Source organism: Cephus cinctus, unplaced genomic scaffold (genome assembly GCF_000341935.2).
Source record: "Cephus cinctus unplaced genomic scaffold, Ccin1 Ccin1_scaffold0168, whole genome shotgun sequence".
NCBI classification, from domain to species: Eukaryota; Metazoa; Arthropoda; class Insecta; order Hymenoptera; family Cephidae; genus Cephus; species Cephus cinctus.
The window spans coordinates 3,652,979-3,675,394 of NW_014332892.1; the positions used below are offsets into that span (position 1 = coordinate 3,652,979).

General features: G+C 38.9%; 4 protein-coding genes across 9 annotated transcripts; 2 read left to right on the forward strand and 2 right to left on the reverse strand.

Moving 5' to 3' along the window:
• Window positions 1–47: 47 nt before the first annotated feature.
• Window positions 48–6,664, reverse strand: LOC107264027 (F-box only protein 32). Of its 2 annotated transcripts, none has more exons than XM_015731860.2 (7): window positions 6,322–6,664; window positions 3,606–3,655; window positions 3,355–3,404; window positions 2,992–3,178; window positions 2,735–2,910; window positions 2,414–2,664; window positions 48–2,330 (listed from the first exon to the last, which is right to left on the reverse strand). In XM_015731860.2, exons 1-7 carry the CDS (start codon window positions 6,441–6,443, stop codon window positions 2,132–2,134), a joined length of 1,035 nt encoding a protein of 344 aa, XP_015587346.1. In that variant the 5' UTR covers window positions 6,444–6,664; the 3' UTR covers window positions 48–2,131. The 2 variants fall into 2 exon arrangements, with proteins under 2 accessions (XP_015587346.1, XP_015587347.1); XM_015731861.2 differs by lacking the exon at window positions 6,322–6,664 and adding an exon at window positions 6,142–6,313.
• A 148-nt stretch (window positions 6,665–6,812) lies between these two features.
• On the reverse strand, window positions 6,813–8,210 carry LOC107264029 (ribosome biogenesis protein TSR3 homolog). Of its 3 annotated transcripts, none has more exons than XM_015731864.2 (4): window positions 7,851–8,210; window positions 7,615–7,778; window positions 7,160–7,547; window positions 6,813–7,088 (listed from the first exon to the last, which is right to left on the reverse strand). In XM_015731864.2, exons 1-4 carry the CDS (start codon window positions 7,972–7,974, stop codon window positions 6,940–6,942), a joined length of 825 nt encoding a protein of 274 aa, XP_015587350.1. In that variant the 5' UTR covers window positions 7,975–8,210; the 3' UTR covers window positions 6,813–6,939. The 3 variants fall into 3 exon arrangements, with proteins under 3 accessions (XP_015587350.1, XP_015587349.1, XP_024937101.1); XM_015731863.2 differs by having other exon boundaries at window positions 7,615–7,781; window positions 7,851–8,204; XM_025081333.1 differs by having other exon boundaries at window positions 7,615–7,789; window positions 7,851–8,114.
• Window positions 8,211–8,232: 22 nt separating this feature from the next.
• Window positions 8,233–14,870, forward strand: LOC107264021. 3 transcript variants are annotated; one of them, XM_015731847.2, is made up of 7 exons: window positions 8,233–8,376; window positions 8,469–8,690; window positions 8,889–8,901; window positions 9,842–10,145; window positions 10,318–10,616; window positions 11,796–12,023; window positions 12,100–14,870. In XM_015731847.2, exons 3-7 carry the CDS (start codon window positions 8,892–8,894, stop codon window positions 13,272–13,274), a joined length of 2,016 nt encoding a protein of 671 aa, XP_015587333.1. In that variant the 5' UTR covers window positions 8,233–8,376; window positions 8,469–8,690; window positions 8,889–8,891; the 3' UTR covers window positions 13,275–14,870. The 3 variants fall into 3 exon arrangements, with proteins under 3 accessions (XP_015587333.1, XP_015587335.1, XP_015587336.1); XM_015731849.2 differs by lacking the exon at window positions 8,889–8,901; XM_015731850.2 differs by lacking the exons at window positions 8,233–8,376; window positions 8,469–8,690; window positions 8,889–8,901 and adding an exon at window positions 9,101–9,758.
• A 3,423-nt stretch (window positions 14,871–18,293) lies between these two features.
• LOC107264333 (dipeptidase 1) lies at window positions 18,294–21,851 on the forward strand. Its single transcript, XM_015732484.2, has 8 exons — window positions 18,294–18,761; window positions 18,945–19,074; window positions 19,982–20,153; window positions 20,220–20,657; window positions 20,738–20,996; window positions 21,069–21,153; window positions 21,244–21,319; window positions 21,386–21,851. Exons 1-8 carry the CDS (start codon window positions 18,678–18,680, stop codon window positions 21,618–21,620), a joined length of 1,479 nt encoding a protein of 492 aa, XP_015587970.1. The 5' UTR covers window positions 18,294–18,677; the 3' UTR covers window positions 21,621–21,851.
• Window positions 21,852–22,416: the final 565 nt, after the last annotated feature.

A 22,416-nucleotide genomic window follows, 5' to 3' on the forward strand; every position in this document is an offset into this window, starting at 1 on the left:
AAAAGATCGACGTTGGATCGTTGACAAGAAAAAGGAAACAACAGTTGTATATTTAAATAAAGTTTTATTTCGAAGCATTTTGCACAACACTGCGCTACATATTGGCCTAAGTAATTAAAATAATGATAATTCTATATTACAGGATCGTTTTAAAGATTATTTACATGGTGTATCGAATTATCCAGATAATCGGATACACCCTGTACATATTTATCTTTCTTGACAAAGTCGAATTTTTACTTGATGTTATTCATGATGCGCGATCGTCATTATTTGTATTCTTGCTATAACGTGAATATATAGCGAGCTGCCAAAATTCATGATTTCAATTATCGAATCCTCCCTCGTCTCTTAGAACGAATTGTTATTTGGTCACCCTACGTAATGACTAGGTTAGTAAAGTATAATATGTCATGCAACAGTTTTCTTCTTTTAAATTATTTTTCATAACCAAATATAAATATCAAAAAGATAATTGTTTGTAGTGCCGCTTCGTTTTCAAAACGAACCAAAAATCCATAACGAACGTCAATTCACGTAAATGCAATAGCATTCGCTTTGGCAGTATAATTTACATGTTTCTTTTTCCAATCAATCAACGATAGTGGTTACACGTATAGTATAGGTATATATATACGGAAAAATAACTCATTTAAAAAGAATCGATCGATTGTTATCAACACTAAATCAGTAAGTATAATAAAGTGTATACTAATTAATATAAATAGGATTTCTCTGTAAACAGAATATACAGGATGTCCAAGTGTAAGGATAATTCGTCAATAAAGCCTTAACTGGAGCACCTCGTACAAGTTTTCGAATTTGTTTAAGTCTGCCTTATCTTTTACTTTTCATTTCCGACCATTTATCAAGAAATCCCACGTCGGAATATCTCGAAAAGTCAGAAATAATTTCGCATGAAATAACAACAAAAAATACTATAGGTAAATGCAAAAAATGAAGACACCCGATTCTTTCGCGACGGAATAGAAATGGAGGACTGTGGCGTTTCAAGTGTTTGGTTTAAATTTACGAAGATTTGTAGAACCTACAAAGAAAATAAAAAAAGAAATACAAAAGACAAACCATCCACTTCGATCCACCTCTTTTCGTAAAATCTATATAATCGCGATATGAAAAAAGGAATAATACGCGAAACAGAACTACCAAAAGCATTTTAAAAAATCATCACAAACTTACAAGTACGAATCAGTTTATAAGTAAACCTTCCGTCGCTCGATAATACACATGTATGTAGTCGCGAGTTAGAATAATCATTTTTTAACGTCTCGAGCACAAGCATTTAGCGTACACCGGTCTACCATTATTGCACAGTCACCGAGATACACGGGAAGATTATTTTTTTAGATTCATTTTCTCCTTCTTTCACACCATTGAGATTGTCCCTTAGCAGCCTACAGTTTCGCATCAGATCACTGGTAAGTAGAATCGCGAGTCTGGGACCGAAGTATCCTCACGTTCCCTTTTTCGTGGTGACTGTACATAGGACTATTTAAAACAAAAAAATAAAAAAAAATTACAAGAACAACATGGGGAAAGCACAATGGACGTGCAACCTCGTTCGAATGGCTAATCTCACTATGGAAGGAATATTTTTGCTCTCATTCAAATGAATTAGACTCAAATAGACTTGCTCTCTTATAACAGTGTCTCTTGAAATACGATATATCCAGAGTGATACGGAATCCGGATACTCCTGGTGACTGTTTCCGTGGAAATTATATTGGACCGTTGAATACAATCGTAACTTCTTCCTTTTCTCTCCTGTCTTTTTTTGTTTGTTTGTTCGTTATTACATGAGAAGTTAGGCGTCACGCTTGTCTATTGACGCTAGGAAACTTTACGTAAAATCTGGTAATCATGATCGCCCTAACTCATAGGATGCTGTCACAGGTGAAATAGCCTCGGATTTCGATTTTCAATTAGGTACGTTTCAGGGAGCTTTGATCCTCTAAGCGCGGAACGTCATTCCTACCAGCCTTTAATATCATTTATGCCTTTAGTCATTCATTCATTCGTTCACTTTTTTTCTCTCAGACGCTCTGCCATACCGTTTATCTTTGCGCAACCCCTCTTCTCTACGTTCCTCTTAGATCCCCAAGCGAAGTCTTTACAGCGAGAAGAACTTGAGGAAGGTCTGTGGAGGAATTGGAACGTGAAGGGAAGCCTGATCGACATCCGCCAGCTTCTCCTGAAACGCGGGATCCTGATCTGCGATACAAGGATGTCCCAGAGATCGCCAGAAGAGGCAGCGACAGTTGCGACACAGCTGTATCATCTCTGCATACTCCTCGCGCAATCCAAAGGATCTGAATTTAGGAAGATAAAAAAAGGTATTAAAACCGCAAATAATATTATCTGGATGAATGAATTTAACAAAGTTTCCGCACACCTTCGCGCCATAGTGAATATAGTCTTCCAGTCTTTTCCAGGATTTTTTTGACGCGTAGACGTTATCTGCTGAGATGTGAAGTGATACTGTGCCAATTCCCTCCAGATCCTCTGTTCCTGAGCAAGAACAGCAAGATGCTCACAGGCTGCAGAGGAGGCCTCGATGTCACGAGGATCACTCAATCGTAAAAGTACCTCGCGACGACACTCCGCAGGAAGATCAGCCCACTGTGGTTGCTGCTCTTCGTCAGGCTACGATTTACCATCGAGTCAATGATCCACAAAGATTCTCAAGATTTCTCAAATGCATCCCAAGTGGTACCTGAGTGATCGTGATGGACGATGCTATTTGGAGAATCCTCTCTAGAGCGGCTTTGTGTTTCTCCCAAAGAATAACAGAACCCAATGGTCTACCACCCCAGCAGCATCCAGCACTAAAAGCACGGAGCCTCTCAATGAGACGACGTAACCGTCCAGTCTGTTGCTGCGACAAGGATACTGTTCGAAAAGAAAGAAAAAAAAGAAATGTGAAAAGGACAAAAATATAAAAGTAAAAATTTCAAGTATCGCGAATTTAACCTTCCAGGGCGACCTCCTCTAGCATATTGAATAAAACTCTCTGGGCACATCCGCTCAATCCACCCATCCGGTGATTGACCAGAAGATCCAGGAGTCGCACGATATAGTTGAATCGACGACAATCGTGAACAGCAGACAGGAAGTCAAGTCTCTTAAGGGCGTCGCTGAGTCCATTAAAACCAGCGATCTGCAATTTAATGGAGAATGCGTCCCATAGAATAAACGTATTTATGCGAAGAAAGATACGAGAAAGATCAGGGAAAATCTCTGTCGACTATCCGGGTCTTGTACAACCATATACAATTTTTTAGCCGGTGCGTAGAGATTGCGTCTAAAAATATCTACTGCAGGAAAGTTACTCACCTCGCGCGTGCATTTTAATGTAATGTGACAATGCGGCTGGAGAGCTGTCTCTGAAAGACATCAAAGCGACATTAATCAATGATCGACTGAATCGATCGATCTTGTTATATATCGTGGAATTCCGTAATAAATTTCTATTAAATTCCCACCATCGTTCGCCAATGAACTTGAAACCAATATGCGATATTAAGGTCGAACGCAGCAGTGAAAATCGATTGGCAGCACCAGAGCTTTACTATCTAGTTGCCTACCTTTTTTCTTTTCCTTTTCTTTTTCCTTCTTGTCGCCATCTTTTTCCCCGCTAAAACCAAAAAAAACGATTAATTCTCCTATCATCTCCAATAAAGTCACAAGGAACCGTACAAGGTCCTACTATTCGATTAATCACGTATACAGCATTCCGTTCACCGATCGTTATAGTGTATCGACCATTATTTTTTTGTTGAAAGACGTAAACTCGTCAGTCCGCTCTAGTATAGTGGAAATCCGCAAAAAGTGTCTATGTGCCTGCACGCATGACGTCACTCGGATCGGTTCGTTGACTGTCTAGAATCAAACACCGGTACAGGTCGAGTAGCCATTCCCATGCGCGTAGGAATATCTTATTCCTTGACTAAAGAGACGCCGGGCGACCAGCAAAACTGGATATAGTACCGGCCCTGCTATCCCAACGGCTGCCATTGCCGTAGGTATATGCACCTAGAATATAATTCCTTTAGAACGAAGCTTCAAAGTAATAGCTAGTCATTCCAATTACGGTAAGGATTATTTACGAAGTTACTTCAACTGCACCCAGGCAAGTTCGCTCTCGGTGAGACGACATAAACTTTCCTTCCCAAGAATAGCAATATGACGTAGACTTTCCCTAGGTCGTAAAACTAATAGCAGAAAATTATCGACGATGATAAGAGAAATTGCTTGGGCTATGCACAATCTTCACTTTTTCTTATAAATAATTCCTCTCTGTCATATAGCCAATGCTATTTCTTTTATGCGAAGCAAGAGTTAATTTAAAAGTTTTGGCAAGACAAGACAGGACTGAGACTCGTGTATCTTTATGTATATTCCAAGTCTGACTCAGAGCCATTCCCGTTGGTTCGAAAGGAGAGAAGAAAAAAAAAGACTAGAAAAGCAAAGGAGTTAAAGCACGTGGGCGAGTGCGCAATGGTAAGTTAAATAGACTGCGAAGAGACCTTCCTGAAAGACGCCATTACTGAACGATTTAGCTTCTCGATCCAGAGCCACTGGCATCGTACGACCTAGTAGTCCCCTTGGTTATTCACCCATTGTTAATATCTTAATGTAATACAATCCTGGTCATCATTATCATCATCGTCGTCATCACCATTATCCTCCTAAAGAGCGTTCGCCATTATCTTTCAGAGAAGGTTCAACGAATCATGTTAAAAAATGCTCTCCCATCGCCAGGAGACCTTGCAGTAACGAGCTTACATCTCTCCAATGAGTTATGTAGATACCTCACGCCGTTAATCCGCTGAATTATGTAATCTGGTGCACGATCAGCTAGAACGTGTTACGAATCTGAAATACGAATATTTACCAGAGAAGAAACGTCTTCTGGTAGACTTCTTTTGCATTTAGCGTACATTATACATTGACAGTTTTAAAGTCCACACCCATACTTCTGGTACGTTCAAATTTTTCACTAGTCCATTTGTGAGAATTACATATAAGTATATAATGCCGAGGACATAAGGGTGGCTTATCAGGAGTGGCGTACAGCAGGACGACTGGCGGGGATAGTAAAATTGGTGCAGACCGCGTTAGCTAGGTCGTGACCTAGTTTACGGGTCAAAGCGAAATATCCAAAGGGAACTCCGAAAGGCTGGGCTATTTCATAGACCGTAGAGAGTATCAAATATATTGAGGACAGAGAGAAGACTTTCGTTTAGAATTTGGTATTCGAATCCTCAAATATACTCTATTGAGAGCAGACTGTAGTGTTACTCAGTTTGTTCGGAGTAGCATTAAGGTGCTGAGTAATGGATGAATTTTAACGGGCAGTAGACAGCCGGGCCGGAAGCATCCTTGTAAAGTTTACTCTTCTTTACTTATTTTAATCGTCGACTTTGTTGCTTTTCTCGTGCAGCGTGAAACAAAAGAAACGAGGAAGGAGGGTAAGAGAGAGAAAAATATGCAATATGAAATTAACAGGAGATATTTTGGTCACGGTATTGCTCGCGCAACTGCACGTTCAAAGAGAGCGAAACGGAAAGAGACCGAGAGAGGAGTTAGTTGAATTCTGTGCTATTGGCTTGCGCAGGTTCACGGTCCCGTGAAGGCGCTTCAATTAATGCCTGAGCTCTGTCCTCGACGTGTGCATCGTCCCATGCATCTCATGGGATATACGCAACTACGAGTGTTTGTATATAGGAAGCCATTGTTACAGGAATAATCATCCGATTAAAAGGTTTATGGAACAGATAGACTGTGTGATCTGTAAAAAAGAAGTTAATTTACATCGATGATATCAATGGCAATGGATTAACGACCCGCAATAAATTTCCGTCAACGTCCTTCGCTGACTGCTAACTACGTCGTTCGTACGCAGCCTCGGAATAAAGAGGCAGTATTGCGTGTCTTTGATTACAAATATTGTCAGTTACTGACAACACTCCTGAGACTTTATAAGACTTGTCAAAAATCAAAGAAACAATTCTTATACGTCCTACAACGACGAACAGAATTTTCTCTGCAGTCTATTAGAAATTCTTTGCGGTGCCTGATACATACATGTATTTCTTAGTATAATTTTGCAATGACTACCTCCGCATTGAATTACATGTGTGTTGCCCACGTATACTCGTTGTAAACAAACAAAGATGTCGACCGGATCAATGTAACAGCTGTGCCGCGTACTGTTGGAGCACCCGGAAACCAAAACGTACCGAAGAGAACCGAAGGTGCTGCCATTTAAAAACAAAGGATCCGCGAACACCAACTCACCGCAGAAGAAGCGAGAGCGTTTTGTTGTTGGCGCACTCGAGGATCTTCTTTTTCTCCCAGCCCTCGACCGTCTTGACCCATTCCTCCCCAGGGCTACGCCAATCCTTCGATATGAACGGCATCTTCGGAGCCCCTAGGCTGTCTCCTGGACGGCCAATTTTCGGAGTCCGGACTCCGTACTTCGACTGCACAACACGTCAAGCTAGCAACGGTACGCGCCACTCGGTTTCGCGGACGCTGAATGTTTGCTTTTCTCAGCTTTGGTTCGCGGCCGCGACCAACCGCGCATGGCTTTGTTTGAATGACGTCAGGAAGCATCAGCTGTGCACTGGCTGAGCCTCCTGTCAGGCATGCCTTCCAGGTCTCCAGACTCCATGATCTCTTCGACCCCAGCGTCATCTGGCGAAAAATTATATACTGTCTTATCACAAATCTCTCTCAAATGGTAACGGTGTAAATATACATGAGGAACTCATTCAATATTCATAGAATGGCTTTATGAAAAAATCTTGTAGTTTATTAAACTGTATTTCGGATGATCCTAGTTTATATTAGATCTTCGAGATGTATTTACAGTAAACAGATAGAATTTTTGCATTTTATATAAAAATATTCTGTTTATGAATTCTGATCTTTCAAACTTTCTTCTTTGGAGTTGGGTTTGTCTGTAGCCAATCTTGACATTTCTTCCTTTTCACTTTCTTTTTCTTTCTCTTCTTCCTCTTCCTCCTCTGAATCACTTTCAGATGGAGGATAGTCAGGCATTGCTATATTCAAAAGGAAATTATTAATTAGGTATTTGACTTCAACCTGTGAGGCATAGATTGATAAAATTTACCATGTCTATCAATTTTTTCTTGTCTTGCATCAGCCAGGAACTTTTCCTGAGCCTGTATAACTTCCTCACTAGTCTTGCAAGCAGCATAACTTTCCAGTAACTCAGAATTCAGCTCCGTAAAAGCATGGCCCCAAGAAAATTTACCAAGATAAAAATTAGCCTCTTCCACAAATCCAGTTATGATGAGCGTTGCTGCTATGGCCTCAACACAACTTAGCTGACAAGGCTTTCCATAATTAATTGGATTTGCTGCTACAAGAAATGGTAAAAGCCTTGGATGAGGCGATCGCATTCTAGCAAATGGAGTATCATCTAATTTTGCCCAACTACAATCGACAACAGCACAGCCATAATCCTGAACAGTTTCTCTGTCAGTAGGACTTACACACTGTAATCATAAAGCTACACTTTACAAATCATGAAGAGGCACTGCATCATTAGGTAATATGATTTACCTTTTTACCGACTGGGGTCAAAACAAGACCAGAAAAACGAGCACCCAGTCTGAGGGTCTTGACTAAACCATGTCTAGCTAATTTTCTTCCAGAACACTTTTTAGGATCACAGTGTTCCAGATCCCACATAGCTACTGGAAATGGAATAGGCCATTGCTCCTCTTCTTCTGAAAGACTTACAAAATATAAAATGATGCAAACTGTTGAGGTTAAACAAAAATAATGCTTCTTCCCACCTGGTTCAGCATCTTCCTTGTCGGATCTGTCTTGTTCTTGACGGTATCTCTCCTCTTTCCCAACGACATGCCGTTTTCTCTTCTCGAGACTCTTACCTTTATTTTTTTTACTGCGCCCCGACATTCTCAAGATGTTTTTACAATAATTAACGTTCCCAGATGATCCTTAAGAGCTAGGGCACCCCTATCAAGCACAACTTTCTAACGTGATCCCGCGAAGGTTATGATATGCTCGAATTGCCTCGAATGTCTTTGAGCTCAGTCGATAATCGTGCAGCAATACCAAGAATATCCTAGCTCTAGTAATTAAAACTTGCCTTCTGCACTCCTAAGAATATCCGCAATGACATAAACAGAGCGAAAAAAAATGCTTTTAGGGGCATTCGTATTATCGGCAAGGCCACATCAAACACTTGCCTCTTTCACGGTGCATGACGAGTTCAGGTACGACAAGCATTTCCTGGGCACCCTGAGTATCCAGGTTAAAAGTCAACAAAGCGTAAATGATCTCAGGCATAAATACTATGTAAGTATTTCAAAGAATTATTCGGAATATCACTCAAGTTGCAAGTTTTCATACAATTTGTAAAAATTCTTTAACACCAAATGTCTTACAAGGGAATCTTCGTGTGCCAAGACTCTTATCCCCGATGAGACCGTTCCTGTAGTAAAGTCCCACAATGTGGGGGACATTTAACAAGTGGCCGTTCTAGTCCTTAATCGCTCTGCGGAACACGATTCGTTCAGTCACACGATTCATTTCTTGGGATGCTATTTAAGAGATTTTAATACAGCCAGTGAGTATCGGACACGTACACCTGTGACAATTTTCTGGAAGAGGTAAGAGAAACAACTACTGCCTTTCTCGCTTATGAAAACATTAGGTTCTTCGACATTTTACAATTTTCCATTAAGAACTGTTTATTCTATATTGCGATCGTACGCAAACGCATTATGTGTGCCTGCGTTTGGATCTGTACTTATGTGCGAATTACAACCTTGATTATTTTCGACAAATCTGTTTGTGCATGCCGCTAGGAAATGGATCCAGGTACTATTTCGTATTGAATGCTTATGGTTCTTTGAAAATACCATTTATTATCATTCTAGCAATTTTTAATTCTATCAACGATATTCGTCGTGACGTTGCATTTAGTGTAAATATTATACACATTTTTTGAGATACATATATATGTATATATATATATATTTCTTTTATTTAATTTTTCAAATTTGCAGGTGAGCCAAGTATTTTCAAAACATCGCTTTCAACTGAAATTTTTTTAAGTGATAAGTGAAATGCTTGAGTGTATTAAATATTGAATATTTAAAATTGTTACTGATTTGTTTTCGAATATATAATATTCCGAAATGGGACGTCACATAATTTAGAAAGGCACCCGGAATTTCTATGATTAGTAAACGTTGAAGTAATGTGCTCTTAGGAAATTCCCATTTTTAAGTTTTTTTTTACACACTCTGTATATAATAATTACTATCTCATTTATGGACCTCTAAAAACAGAATTTCAAGGTTTGCTTGATAAAATGTGGGTCTTTCCTTAGCAAATGGCCCATAATAAAATTTGGAACTTTAGATTACAGACTCTATTTCTCTGACTTGTCAATTATCTGTTATTCAATCGCTACTAAATTTAAATAAATACAAAAGAGTTGTTGTCTGATAAGATATAGTAAAATAAAGATACAAGTTAGTTTTTCTGGATTATGTATAAGATGTAGGTACACCGAACATCTTAGTAAATTGTTACACCAAGTACAATTTACAGACCCATGCCATTAAATCTAGCTAACGTTCTAAATTGGCTAAATTGAATTATTGGAATCATATTGAGGTGCAAACTATATGTTTAGTCTATGAGTTAGTATAGAGAAACTCAATCCATAGGTAATGATATTTTTGAATCATATAGAGTCTCATATATTTATAATGACCTTCTAAAGAACGTAAGTATTGTACATTTTTTTTAGAAAACGTAGGCAAAGAAGCCATTGTACGAGTTGCAGACTGGTTGCGTGGAATTTGGGAAATGAGACGTAGAACTGGCCCAGTTCAGCAATGGGTTGACTCAATTCCATCACCCGCCAAGTCAAATGTACCAGATACAGCGGAACAGCCAGATATATCATCTAACAGTCCAACACCACCATCGACTCCTGGTTGTAACAAGGATATTCCATTTGCAAGAGATTACATAAAGCACCCAAGCATGACAGTGTCAGCGCCTATCAGTGTTCCTAATTCGCCTGCGATTACAATGACGGGAGTACCTAGGTACACGCATTATTTTTAAAAGTCATACTAAGATAAGTTTCATGATTAACTAAAAAGGAGAAATAGAAATATTTAGAAAATGAGAAATTATCAGGAATTCATCTTTTGTTAATCTATTCCCTCATTAATCTTTCACTAAGAACCTTTAAAAAATAATTTGTGGCTTCCACAGCTCAGTACCGTACAACAGACTGGTTCGAGATCCAAGTCTGCAATCGGATAGCAGTCATTGCAGCAGCGTAGAAAGCTTATTGGAATTACGAAAAGCAGATCCCGAAGCAATATTACTTGGTCTTGGCTTTGGGGGCTGTCCAAGTAGTCCACAAGAAAATGGTCCACTCTCTCGGATTCCCAGAAGATTTTTACAACCCTCTAAATTAAAAGGCATAGCAATAAACGACTTCCTGAAGCATCAACAAGAAACTAGCGAATCCTTTGACTCAGCATCATTGGGCTATCGAGGTCTAACAGGTAGGTTCAAGAATAATCGATCACTTAAGCAACTTTCACTTTAACTCCACAGAAAACACTATGCAAAAGCATAGATATCCCATCAGAATCAAAGCGATACAAATGAAAAAAGTGTCCTTGTCTCAGGATAATCTAAGAAATCAAAACGGACATCCGACTCTCCATTGGTTATTGTTTGTGGTGATGTACTAATGCTGCTTTTATAGGAAGCGATGGCATGTTATGCGTGCCCACACGAATGCCACATCGTAGACACTCAGGATCTAGCGACTTCGTAAGTCCTCTTGTGATGGATGTCGTGAGATACACATGTCGTTTACGTGCATTGCTAAAGTTTTTTTAAGTTGCGCTCGAGTAACGTCTGCCTAATTTTATCCAAGCGGTTTCGTGTTGTGACGAGAACTCATTCCGTCTATGGTTTTCACAATGCAAATTGTTTGTGTACTGTGGCACGTGCGAGATAACTTAATCTACCGTCACCAAATTTAATGTTACATTTACGTTACTCTGTGGAGTGGGTACCAATCGGTTCCGAATGACGTTTAAAAACACGTCGGTCACAGAAATAGAATTTATTCGCTTTTAACTTCTCTGCTGACTCTCTCACTTTTTATACTTCCTGTACGTAGAGCTAGCGATCCCTTGACTATATTTTTCGAAGCGACTGTAGCAAATTTATAAAACAATCAGTCCGATTGACAATCATCTCCCTTTGGATGGATCAGTAGCGACTCTTATTCCATTATATTTCCTGCAACGTAATCCTATCTATTTCTAGATGCTAAAATACACAATTACATCTCAACGTCAGTCGAGCTTCGTAAAACTTTACTACTTCCTTTTCCTGGCACATTCGCCATAAAATTGAATTCTAGTGATAATGAAATTCTAGCGAAAGATATTACACCATAGCGCGGTAATTAATTACTTAATCCGAGTTTGACCTATGCAGTTTAATCTCAGCGATTAACGATTATTTATAGCCCCCTATACTTTGTTTGTTAAGCAAGTATACATATATCTATATGTATATATAGTAGCATGTATACATTTTATATTATTAGCTAATTTGTTGCTTTTTGCATTCTTTCAAGATTATTCAAGTTAATATTTAAGTTTGGATTTGCTCCGTTATCAGAAATCGCAAGAGAGAAAAAATGGCATTGCTTTCTACACCAGGTTCGCCGTATGTAGCGCCTTCAGAAATCGTGCAGAAGATCATGGAGCGTCTACGCGAACACGAAAGTCACGAGCTGGATGCTTATGCAGTTTACAACAGCAGCTCCGAGCAATACAGCCCGACGCAACAGGAAGGACGGCTCTCCGTACTGTCACCCGATAACAGGCAGTTCTTGGACAGACCACGCTCGAAGAGTCCTGACATGCGAAACAAGCGAATGATAATAGGTATGTATCACGTTGATAGATTCACTCGATTGACACTAGCAGTGAATAATGCAAGAGATGAAATCTGGTGTTACAGGACAGAAATCATTTGCCTTTGGATGCGACGGTGATTTAATAGAAATACACGCAATGGAAGGATTAGACGTAAAATCAAATTCAGAGGCAAATCGGAGCCACGAAAGTAATGATAACGGAAAGGGGAACATGATGGACAAAATGCCGGGACCAAGTTGTAGCAACAGGATCAATGACGAATATGAAGCACCCAGCAGGAAATTCGAAAAAAGACTCACAAAACTATTGTCTTTTGACGAAGAGTCAACCGAGGATTTATCTCGGAAGCAAATGGAATTTAACCTGGATTATCAGAGAGTGTCAGATCTAGTAAATATTAGTGAGGAGAGAATGGATAGCGAGGAGCAGAAAGAATCTTTAATTACTGTTATATCCGGTTGTGCTGCTAGCAACGATACGCAGAGTGAAAGAGGACAAGAGACATTGGCAAATGACGAGGAAAATATTGAGAAGAGCGCTTCCGGACTTAGAAGAGCCAGTGATGGCGCCTGCGAGCCTAACCCAACTCAGAAGAAATGTATCCAAGGCGAAGGTCGGAGATTTAGTGATGGCGTGATGCAAAGCGCACTGAGGAAAACTAGCAACGAAAGTTTGTTATCGGATAGAAGGAAGAGTCTTAAGCGACAAGCAAGAATCAGCGACGCGGATGCTATAGAATATTGTGGTTTGGAGTGTATCGACCGGATAATTCCACTAGAGTCCGAGGAAGTGGACGAGAAGAATGACAGCAAACCAGAAATCGCACAGTCGAGCGAACCGGATAATAAGAATGAGCCCCTAAAGTTCTCATCTGACGCTGAACTAGATAGACTGAATCCATCCGAATTAAACATTAAAGACAAACTGGTTGTGATAGATGATCTAGAATCATCTACTATCTGTGGTCCTTCTGACAAAGAGGAAGATGAAGTCATGAGAAGGGATACTCTTTGCTGTCCCGAGGAACGTCATCGTTGTTGTAAGAGCGACAAACTAGGACAGGTATGTAAACACGACGAGACTTTCAAGGACTGTTGCTACCATGCCAATAGTACGAATTGCTGGCGAAAGATGGAAAAAATAATGCAGAAGAATAAGAAACTCGAAGACATGGTAGTTAAGAGCAGACAAGAAATGGCGGAAATACGTGATATGTTAAGCAGCGTTTTATCTGTGAGGATGGAACCGGGATTTTGAGATAAGAAATAACGCAAAAAGAATTAAGCTGAGAAAGATGCACGAGTCGCTGGCACTGAGTACATTATACACTGTTTGACGACATCCTACCGAAATTGCATGATAAGCACAACAAAAAAAAAAAAAAAAAAAAAAAAAAAAAAAAAAAGAAAGCAAGTGAGAAGTACGTAATAACGTATAAAGTTGCCAGACGATTAAATTGATATTATCGTTCAGACAATCTAACGGAATTGAGAGCATGAGCACAAAACAATTTTGCACGGCAATCTTTTTGATTAATATTAATCTGCGTTTTGGGTCACATTCTTTCTCTTGATAATGGACCACGCATGACTCAACGTGAATAAAAAGAATCACCGATGCTCAAAAGTATCGGACGTTTCTCACATTTTGAGAAATAGTCAAACAATCCAGATAGATGATTTATTTTATATCTACAAAAGACCTCTATTGTTTATTATGTTTGAATGTACGTAAACGAAAGTGATTATTGCAGATTGATAATTAGGAACACGCTGAGAGTTTACTGGAATGTAGAATTTATCAATCGATGCGGTTACATTGTACCGATGAAAACAGTTTAATGTCATTGTTATTATTTTTTATAGTATAAGAGATCCTGCGAATTCTCCAGATCCAGAGTATAGATATAATATATTTCTGTTATTAAATCAAAAGAATATTGAAGGAAAGAGAGGGGATCAGCATCTAAATTTTAAGTGAGATAGTCACGTAGATGATTATAGGTACTAAAGTTAGAGGTCTTCAAATTCCTATTTTTGATCTTGCCTAATTAAATAATTTATAATGAGATAAGTGGTAGAAAAATAAAGTTATAATATCGTTATTGTACAATTTTCGATTGAAAACTATTATCAATAACAATCATACAACAATCGAAATTTTTTCACGTGGTACAATAGCCTGACGTGATTTATTTAGTTTTGAAATTCGCGATATTTCAAAAAAAAAATAAAGAAAATGTAGGCCTTTGGAAAATATTGAGATGTATTTATGTACAAATCTTTTAATGTCATTTTTAATATACCTTTTAAATAGCGCAAGTCATAAATGCGCAACGACCTTTTCCATAACAATCTCGAGCAAAATGAACGATATTGTTCTGACTGAAAATTGAAAAAACAAATTACTACAAATTTGAGTTCAATCTAGCTCGCATAAAAGAATGAATCTTCAAACATTCCTCAATTATCGAATACGTTATGTGATATAACTGGTGGCTTCTCTTACGATCACAATATAAATATGATGATAAGCGTAGAAATGAGTTTTGCTCCAAAAGAAAGTGTTTTTCTGTTTTCCAAACGAGACACTTGTGGCACACGACCAATTATAAATGCTTGAATATATCAAGTGAAGGAGAGATGCCTAAATCATAAGAGAAAAATGTGTTACTTCATAATTTCCTGTCTACCTAAAAGAGACAGAATAGGGAAAATAAATTTGCAACCGACTCGACTCCAAGACAACAAATCTGCCGTGTGGATTTCAAAGTGGAAAGTCAATGGCAATTAAGATATCTAGTGTACATAAATTGTGAAGGCATTAAATAAAAAGTTTATGGCAAAAAAATAATGGCAAGGAGTTGATCATTTTAAAAGAAAATAAAAAAAAATAATAACACCGCACCTACTGTAGTGCAAGTAAAATTCACGTGATGACAGGATTTTTTTATTTTCCATTATAATTATTATTAAGAACGCAAATGAAACACCATCGTCATCGCCTTAGAATAGATTATCGTTATAATTACAAAAAGTCATCGGGACTTAATTACGAAATTTTTGAATTAACATGATTCTATCAAGGTATTAGGGCGGCCACAACAGGGAGGAGCCATTGACGCGACCTAGCGCGAGTATAACTAGGATTTTTTCCGAAGCTCCCTCGAGCAAGCGGCTCACCCTAATTCCGGTCAAGTAATATAAATGTGCAGGGGGTATGTCTGCTGTTTGGAAGTTTTTTTTTCTTTCGTCATAATTCACGCCATCATGATCATTTGTTAGTAGCTTACGATTACGTGCTGCAGTCATGAGAAACAGTCCAACAGATCTCTTAATATTTGTCAAGGCTGCGCCTCAAAGAAGGCTGACATCTAACACGCAAATGGTCTTGACTGAAGTGTTCCCTGTCCTCGTAAGGAGTGACTTAATGGAAACAGGGTTAAACTTTGTAGACAGACTGTAATGATATCGAACGAGGGAAGCCTTCGAGATTCCGACACAGCCTTGCAGGATAGCTTTATTGCTACTAGAAGGGACACATCTATGTATTCAGAAGAAAACTCAGTCAAACGTGACCTACGCTATCCTCAACCTTCAGATCAGATCTGCCTGGTCCATCCGATTTCCATTTTTCATTTAACATTAAATACGAATCTGCCAGACTAACACTTCATCAACTGCATTGGTGTAACTGTTGTGTGTGGGTGTCTGTTTTTGAGTGTTGCGTTGCGCGTCACTGTGTAACTGTGATCCTCTTAGTGTGTATCTTAAAACGTATATAAACAGATAAGAACGCACTCGTGCAAAGTTTAGTCCTCTTTTTCGTCCCTGCAAAGAGATAAGCGATAATGTGTGCCACTATAAGAAGTACGAGCTTAAAATAAGCACAGTTCTGCTAAATAGACTTACTTTACAATTTCTTGTTGTTGTTGTTGATCAAGGTGGAGCTCGACGATGGTCTCGTTTCGATTTTGCACCTTAAAAGTTACCTGCGCCGCCAAGTATTTGTCTTTGTTATTCACCGACCAACCAGAATACTGAAAAAAAGTAGTAGATCCTTCGAGAACTGTTCATTCCTTTGCGATATGTAATACAATAAAGTAACTAGGACATACTGTGGACGTGCTTTTGTACAGGGTCTTGTCATCTTCTTTAAATGGTAAGAATTTTTGAAGAAGCGCCTTTCCGTCTATCCTCCACAATGTCGGATCCGTGTTTCCGCCAACATCGGCTTTCGCAACAACGAATGCCCCAGACTAAAATGAAATATCCACTTAGTTACGTATTGTTTGAAAATCTTATGAGTATTCACAAATGTATTCTATGCTGAGCTTACTGTGTAGTCTTTTGGTGGTATCCCAGAGGATTCGTTGAAGCTATTATCTGAATCCTCCTCATCCTCATCCTCCTTTTTGGCACGCCTTTTCTTCTTGGGTTTTTTCCCCGAATCTGAATCCGACTCATCGTCCTCTTCTTCATCTTCTTCTTCCTCATCCTCTTCTTCCTCTTCCTCCTCCTCCTCCTCCTCTTCCTTCTCCTCAGAGTGTTGTCTCTTTTTTGCTGTTCCTCTTTGTGGTCTTTTCTTCGTACCACCCTGTAATAGCATACAACAATAGCAACACTCTAATGATTGCAATCGCATTTAGAAAAAGAATGATCAACTAGTTCATTCACAGAGAGCCTCTAAGCCAGAACGATTGGCACTGAGACAACATTTTTAATTAGGTTAAAACAGAAGAATGTCAATGCAAACAAATGAATTATACTTCAAGAACATTCTATTAGCGTTGCAAACAGTCACCTTCAGTGGTTGATCATTATTCTTTTTTAAATTTAATGACTCCAAAATCATTAAAACATCTATACTTATTGGTTTATGAAGTTACGTAAATGCAACAGCGAAAAAACGTATCACATGTCTTATTTTTGATAGCCGGGGTTAACGATGAGTATAAAAAATCTGAAACCACCAGTAAGCAGAGTAGTGTTGTTGGGAATTTGAAATAACGAATAGCCGGCGCCATTGGCCGGCCGGCAATGATAGTAGCAAAAGCTCGCGCGGCCAGACGTGAATATAAACCCATGTTTGCATAAAACTACGTTCTAACATTGCTCAAATTTAATGCCAAAATCATCTTAATATCTACGTACTACTATACACTTTAACAATGATTAATCCAAACGATAAGTAGGCTGTAAATGTACAGTATTTCGTGTAGCGTGGTTGACGGCTTCGTACGGGAAGCCACAGAAACCACCTTGAACATCGCTTCGATTTTTCGTAAATCGAAGTAAATTAGCACGGCGAACTTGGGATTTTTTGCGAACCATTGAATAAATAAGCCCTATTATTTTTAACAGTGGGTTCATTCATATCGCAGGGACACTGTAATATAGCACTTCACACAATAGCTGCTGCTTGAAATGTATGAAAGGGCAGGCATTTCAAATACCCAATGAATTTCTAATGGGAATGGCCACTGTTTTTGCACATGGAGCCACTCCTACGATTCTCTAGGTTATTAAACTCCAATTTTTAGCTTGAACGTTGAGTTACGCGTGATGCTAATTCATGAGAATTTTAATAAATGAGTAAAACGTAGCAGTAGCGTGGGCTTACCTCAGCACCAGGTTGAGGAGCCCACTCCTCTTCTGAAGCGCCTTCCACTTCTTCTGGATCGTCTGCCGAATACTCGTCCTCGTCCGACACGTCCTTGGTCTTCTTCATGTTGCCTTTACGCGAAATTTTTGCTGAATTTCCCAAAGGGAGACGCACGAGACAAACGCACAGGATACGCAAGGTAGTAACGACGTGCACGAACACCGCAAACAATATGGCGGCAAGCGGCGCCAGCGTCGACTTCAGCGCAACTTTTACTGCGCATCACGGATGAGACATTTCCATTTACTTCCTGCTCGAATAGCGCGCGCTGTCGCGCGGGATTTCTCCGTCTCCTAAAACATCTTTGGCCGTATTTCTTCTCAATTTTTAATGCATATTAATGTTATTGCCAGATAAACAATGATTTATTCTTTAAAAACAGTCATCGAACTCCAAATTGCTAAACTTATTAATTGATGTTTCATCATCTTCGTGTTACACGTATCGATTACAAGCTTATGAATGTGGACGATAAAATACCTAATCACCGAAATAATAAGAATCAGAAAAAAAAGTATCATTAGAAGGTATCGTATGAAAAACATTAAAATCCATTTCACTATGAACTTTAATTTATACAAAAAATATTCTTCTAATCCTATCATATAAATTAATTTCATTTCACATCTGACAACGCCTCTATTGTACTTGGCATAATTCTATTATGCTCAACCATAAACATTAGACTTAGACTTATTGGAGTCCTAATTCGACGTTCAAAACAATACCTATGGACGTGCTTGTATAAAGCAAATAATTATTGTTTTTGACGTAAATTCTGGGTAACCTTATCACATCGTAATCAACCAATAGCGAGGTTCATAAAACTACAAATCTTATAATGAAAAATAAACAAAGAATTTGTTGGATTTGAAATGTGACACACTGGTCGATATGGGCTTACAGGAGACGCATGCGTCATGACGCTCCCTCAGTATTCAGAAAGCTACCCCGTACCTCGTTGTACAGGTGGCAAAAGATTTTGGCTGAGAAATCATGTTTGAACTCTATGGAGGTAGTAAGGACACAATGGTATATCATTCGCCTCCACCTAGACGAAAAGAAGTGGACATTTTGGAGGTAGTGATTCTTATTACGAACGTGTATTTATATATATATATTTTTTCTTCCTTTATGAGGAATCATCAGCCGGATATTTACCGTGTTCATTTAATTACCTCAGAAATAAGAACGTTTGTAATTATTTTTGTCTTATCTTAAATAATTCTAAAAAATCTTATATAATTGTTTGTCATCTTTCAGACATGCCTACAACTCTCCTCACCGGAACTCATACGAAAATTGCCAAACGGTGACAGTGTCCACCACCTTAAGGATACAGTAATACCAACCTCCATGGATAAGAACAATAAAGAACATTCACGAGAGAGCAGTAAGTTATATGTAAAAATGTGAAAATGAAAAAAGTAAAGACAATTCATAGTTCCCGCTCGATTATCTATTAGGCTTCCCATTAAGAGAGAATTCGAGTTCCTCAAATGGCAGGAATAAAATGGTAAACGGGTTGTCAAAGTGAAGTTACGCACGACTAATCGTGCATTCTAAATCGACGGATCAATTTCACTCGAACGAGAAGAGAAAAGTTTAGCGTAGAAAAAAAGGACATGGAATTGGAATTAATTAGCCTTGATTTGTCAACCGGCTGATAGCAGACCGTAATACTTGATGGTGGTTAATCGTAATATCGATAATAATCGAATTCGACTTTAAGTTAAAAGGGATGTATAGTCATCGAATAATCATAATAGTCTAGGGATTACGGAAGATTAAAATTTTTCACCGTCATTCGCGTAACAATGGTAAAAACAGTGAGTCTGCTACGTTATTCAACGTCACCATCCATCGAATACTTGCGACAATCGAATCCAAGACTTTCTATCGATCCGTTAAAAATATCTAAAACTGAGAATGGCCAGACGCCATAATACTAATAGTTAATGATATTCTCTATTTATTCTCTAATCATCATCAGCCTCGCCGGATGCAATCGAGTGATTTATATAAACTCCCAGTTGAAACACAATGACACTCGCAATGACGTTTAATGGTTTGATATGATTTCTATTCACGGCTGGATGATTTCTCGACGGCTATCAAAAAATAGCAAGATCCTCCAGCCACCATTCTAGCGCAACCCCGTTAAATTAACGTTAGGCTAATTTCACGATCCGACAATTGTCGATACGTAACAGAAATTTCCTTTTGTATAAAATACAATCCCGATATAGTCGTATCTAGAAAACGGAAGCAAGTGAATTTCTGCTTATCTTTTTTTCCAGGACGACGTACTCGCAGAAAATGGACTGTTATGGTGGCCCTATTTTTCCTTGGTTGTGCCTTGATAGTTGGAGTAGGATTACCACTGGCACTAGAATTACGAAGTTCTCACTTATTGGAAGCGAGACTTCAGGTCGTCCGGAGAATTCTATCAGAGACACCCTTGATAGACGGGTGAGAAGAATTTAATAATAAATTATTATACAATACGTTTTACATGAAAAAAAAATCTTTTTAAAGTCATAACGAATTCGCTTGGAATCTACGTAAACATCGTGGAAGTACAAAGCTCAGAAATTTTCCCTTCGAGGAGGATCTTTCACGAAATCTAACGTGGGGTCCACAGTGGCAAACCGACTTGAGACGTCTTCAACAGGGAATCGTAGGTGCTCAATTCTGGTCTGCATACGTTCCTTGCGAGGCTCAATTCCTAGATGCCGTTCAACTCACTCTGGAGCAGATAGACATAGTCAGAAGACTGACTGGAAAATATTCCGAAAGGATGAGAATGGTGACGTCCAGTAGAGAATTAGAAAAGGCTCATAAGGATGGAGTGATAGGAAGTCTAGTTGGAATCGAAGGTGGACACAGTATAGGTGCATCAATGGCAGTGCTGAGAAGCTTTCATCTTCTTGGAGCAAGATACATGACACTGACTCACACGTGTAATACACCATGGTAAAGAAACTTTGAACTCCATAAAAATTCCTTGAAAAAAAAAAAAATAATCTATGGAAACATCCCATTATCTCGTTCAGGGCAGATTCCTGCTCCGTCGAAGATCCCAATGTGGATGCACCCCTGGATTTTCATAGCGATGGTCTATCCAGCTTCGGCAAGGCTGTCGTCCGTGAACTCAATAGACTTGGAATGCTCGTTGATCTATCTCACGTCTCGATAAGAACCATGAGGGCCGCCATGGCCATCACGAGGGCTCCTGTTATTTTCTCTCACAGCGCGGCCAGGACGCTCTGCAACTCCTCCAGCAACGTCCCCGACGACGTGCTACGAAACTTGGTAGGTAGTGCCTGTCCACTCATGTACAAGGAATCTTTGTTGACTGACATCATTTTTGTGTTTTTCTTCCAGTCGCTCAATGGGGGTCTGGTAATGATCAGCTTCGACAGTGCCCATCTCAGTTGTGGCGATAAGGCAACCATGTACGACGTTATAGGTGCGTGCCGGAGAATCTGAAGAAAAAAAATATTTTTGATACTTTAAAGTCGATGATTTCGTTATATAGATACATTTATATGTATTTTAGCTCATATCAATCACATAAGAAATATGGCTGGTGTCAATCACGTTGGATTGGGTGCCGGTTACGATGGGATTGCAAGGTCTGTCTCGTTGATATTATAACTCATCTTGATTAAAATCACTTTTTTTTTTTAATATCAAAACAGTCCACCAACCGAACTTCCTGACGTATCCGGTTATCCTCTACTGCTCGCTGAACTCACAAGAGACAGAAGATGGTCCTCGTCCGACATAAAGAAGCTCGTTGGTGGGAATTTGATTCGTGTTTTAAAGGAAGTCGAGAGTCACGCTTCAAGCCTATCGAATCAATCACCTGCTGAGGAATGGATACCGCAGGAGTTGATCGAAGACACTTCCTACTGTAGATATCATGATGCCTGAGAATCGTCATCATTATCATCATCCTGGACTGGATTTTCATAGATTTTCATGAAGGATTCAGGAGCTATTTTTATCTTTTTTTTTTTAAGGAAACTGAGAAGGTCATTAGATGATTTTGCGGGTGACCCATATAACGTGATCTTGTTTACTGTATTATCCCTTGTTATATCTGCATAACCGGATCGCTTAGATCTATTTTACATTTTTAATAAAACGAATGAAAACATATAAATCGATACTAACATTCTTTATTGTCGCCGATGTCAAAATAAAGTCAAATCTTATTATTCCGAACCACATTGCAATGATTCACGGCTGCTCGCTAAAAGAATTAAATTATGGGAATTATAACAAGAAAAAATCTTCTTGTTTTCGAATTGACCGTATCATGTTGAATGTGCAAGTCTAATAAGCTTTAGAAAATTCCAAGACGATCAAATGATTCACACCGTCCGTAGACGATTAAACAAAGGGGAAATGATACTTTTTATTACAGCAGACTTTTTACACAGCGTAGAATCCTTATTGTTTCATTAATATTCATTAATGCACCGTTGTCGTGCATCGATCAGAATGCGTCTACACGTATACGTATGCGTATGATTCAAAACAGTCCAGCTCAAGTTAGATACTATACTGGTTATGCGCGACTTTAATAGTTATTTATCACTTTTGAAAATATTGTCAAGAGATGAGCAACACGTTCCAAAAGTGATCCATAGAATCGTTAACGGAATCGATAAATTATGAAAGGTCAAGCCGTTTAGAATTTAGAGGTTATCTATACCTGCCATAA

Excerpts from the sequence above, each read along its gene's own strand:
- LOC107264027 (XM_015731860.2), bottom strand. The coding sequence starts at position 6,443 with ATGCCGTTCATATCGAAGGATTGGCGTAGCCCTGGGGAGGAATGGGTC. Across the intron at positions 3,405-3,605 it reads AGAAAAGGAAAAGAAAAAAG|AGACAGCTCTCCAGCCGCAT; the intron begins GTAGGCAACTAG and ends GATGTCTTTCAG. Across the intron at positions 2,665-2,734 it reads CGTCCATCACGATCACTCAG|CCTGACGAAGAGCAGCAACC; the intron begins GTACCACTTGGG and ends GGTAAATCGTAG.
- LOC107264029 (XM_015731863.2), bottom strand. The coding sequence starts at position 7,974 with ATGTCGGGGCGCAGTAAAAAAAATAAAGGTAAGAGTCTCGAGAAGAGA. Across the intron at positions 7,548-7,614 it reads TGACCCCAGTCGGTAAAAAG|TGTGTAAGTCCTACTGACAG; the intron begins GTAAATCATATT and ends TTATGATTACAG. Across the intron at positions 7,089-7,159 it reads AGAAAAAATTGATAGACATG|CAATGCCTGACTATCCTCCA; the intron begins GTAAATTTTATC and ends TTTTGAATATAG.
- LOC107264021 (XM_015731847.2), top strand. Across the intron at positions 10,146-10,317 it reads ACAATGACGGGAGTACCTAG|CTCAGTACCGTACAACAGAC; the intron begins GTACACGCATTA and ends TGGCTTCCACAG. Across the intron at positions 10,617-11,795 it reads GGGCTATCGAGGTCTAACAG|GTTCGCCGTATGTAGCGCCT; the intron begins GTAGGTTCAAGA and ends TTTCTACACCAG.
- LOC107264333 (XM_015732484.2), top strand. The coding sequence starts at position 18,678 with ATGTTTGAACTCTATGGAGGTAGTAAGGACACAATGGTATATCATTCG. Across the intron at positions 20,154-20,219 it reads GAGACACCCTTGATAGACGG|TCATAACGAATTCGCTTGGA; the intron begins GTGAGAAGAATT and ends ATCTTTTTAAAG. Across the intron at positions 21,320-21,385 it reads GGTTACGATGGGATTGCAAG|TCCACCAACCGAACTTCCTG; the intron begins GTCTGTCTCGTT and ends ATATCAAAACAG.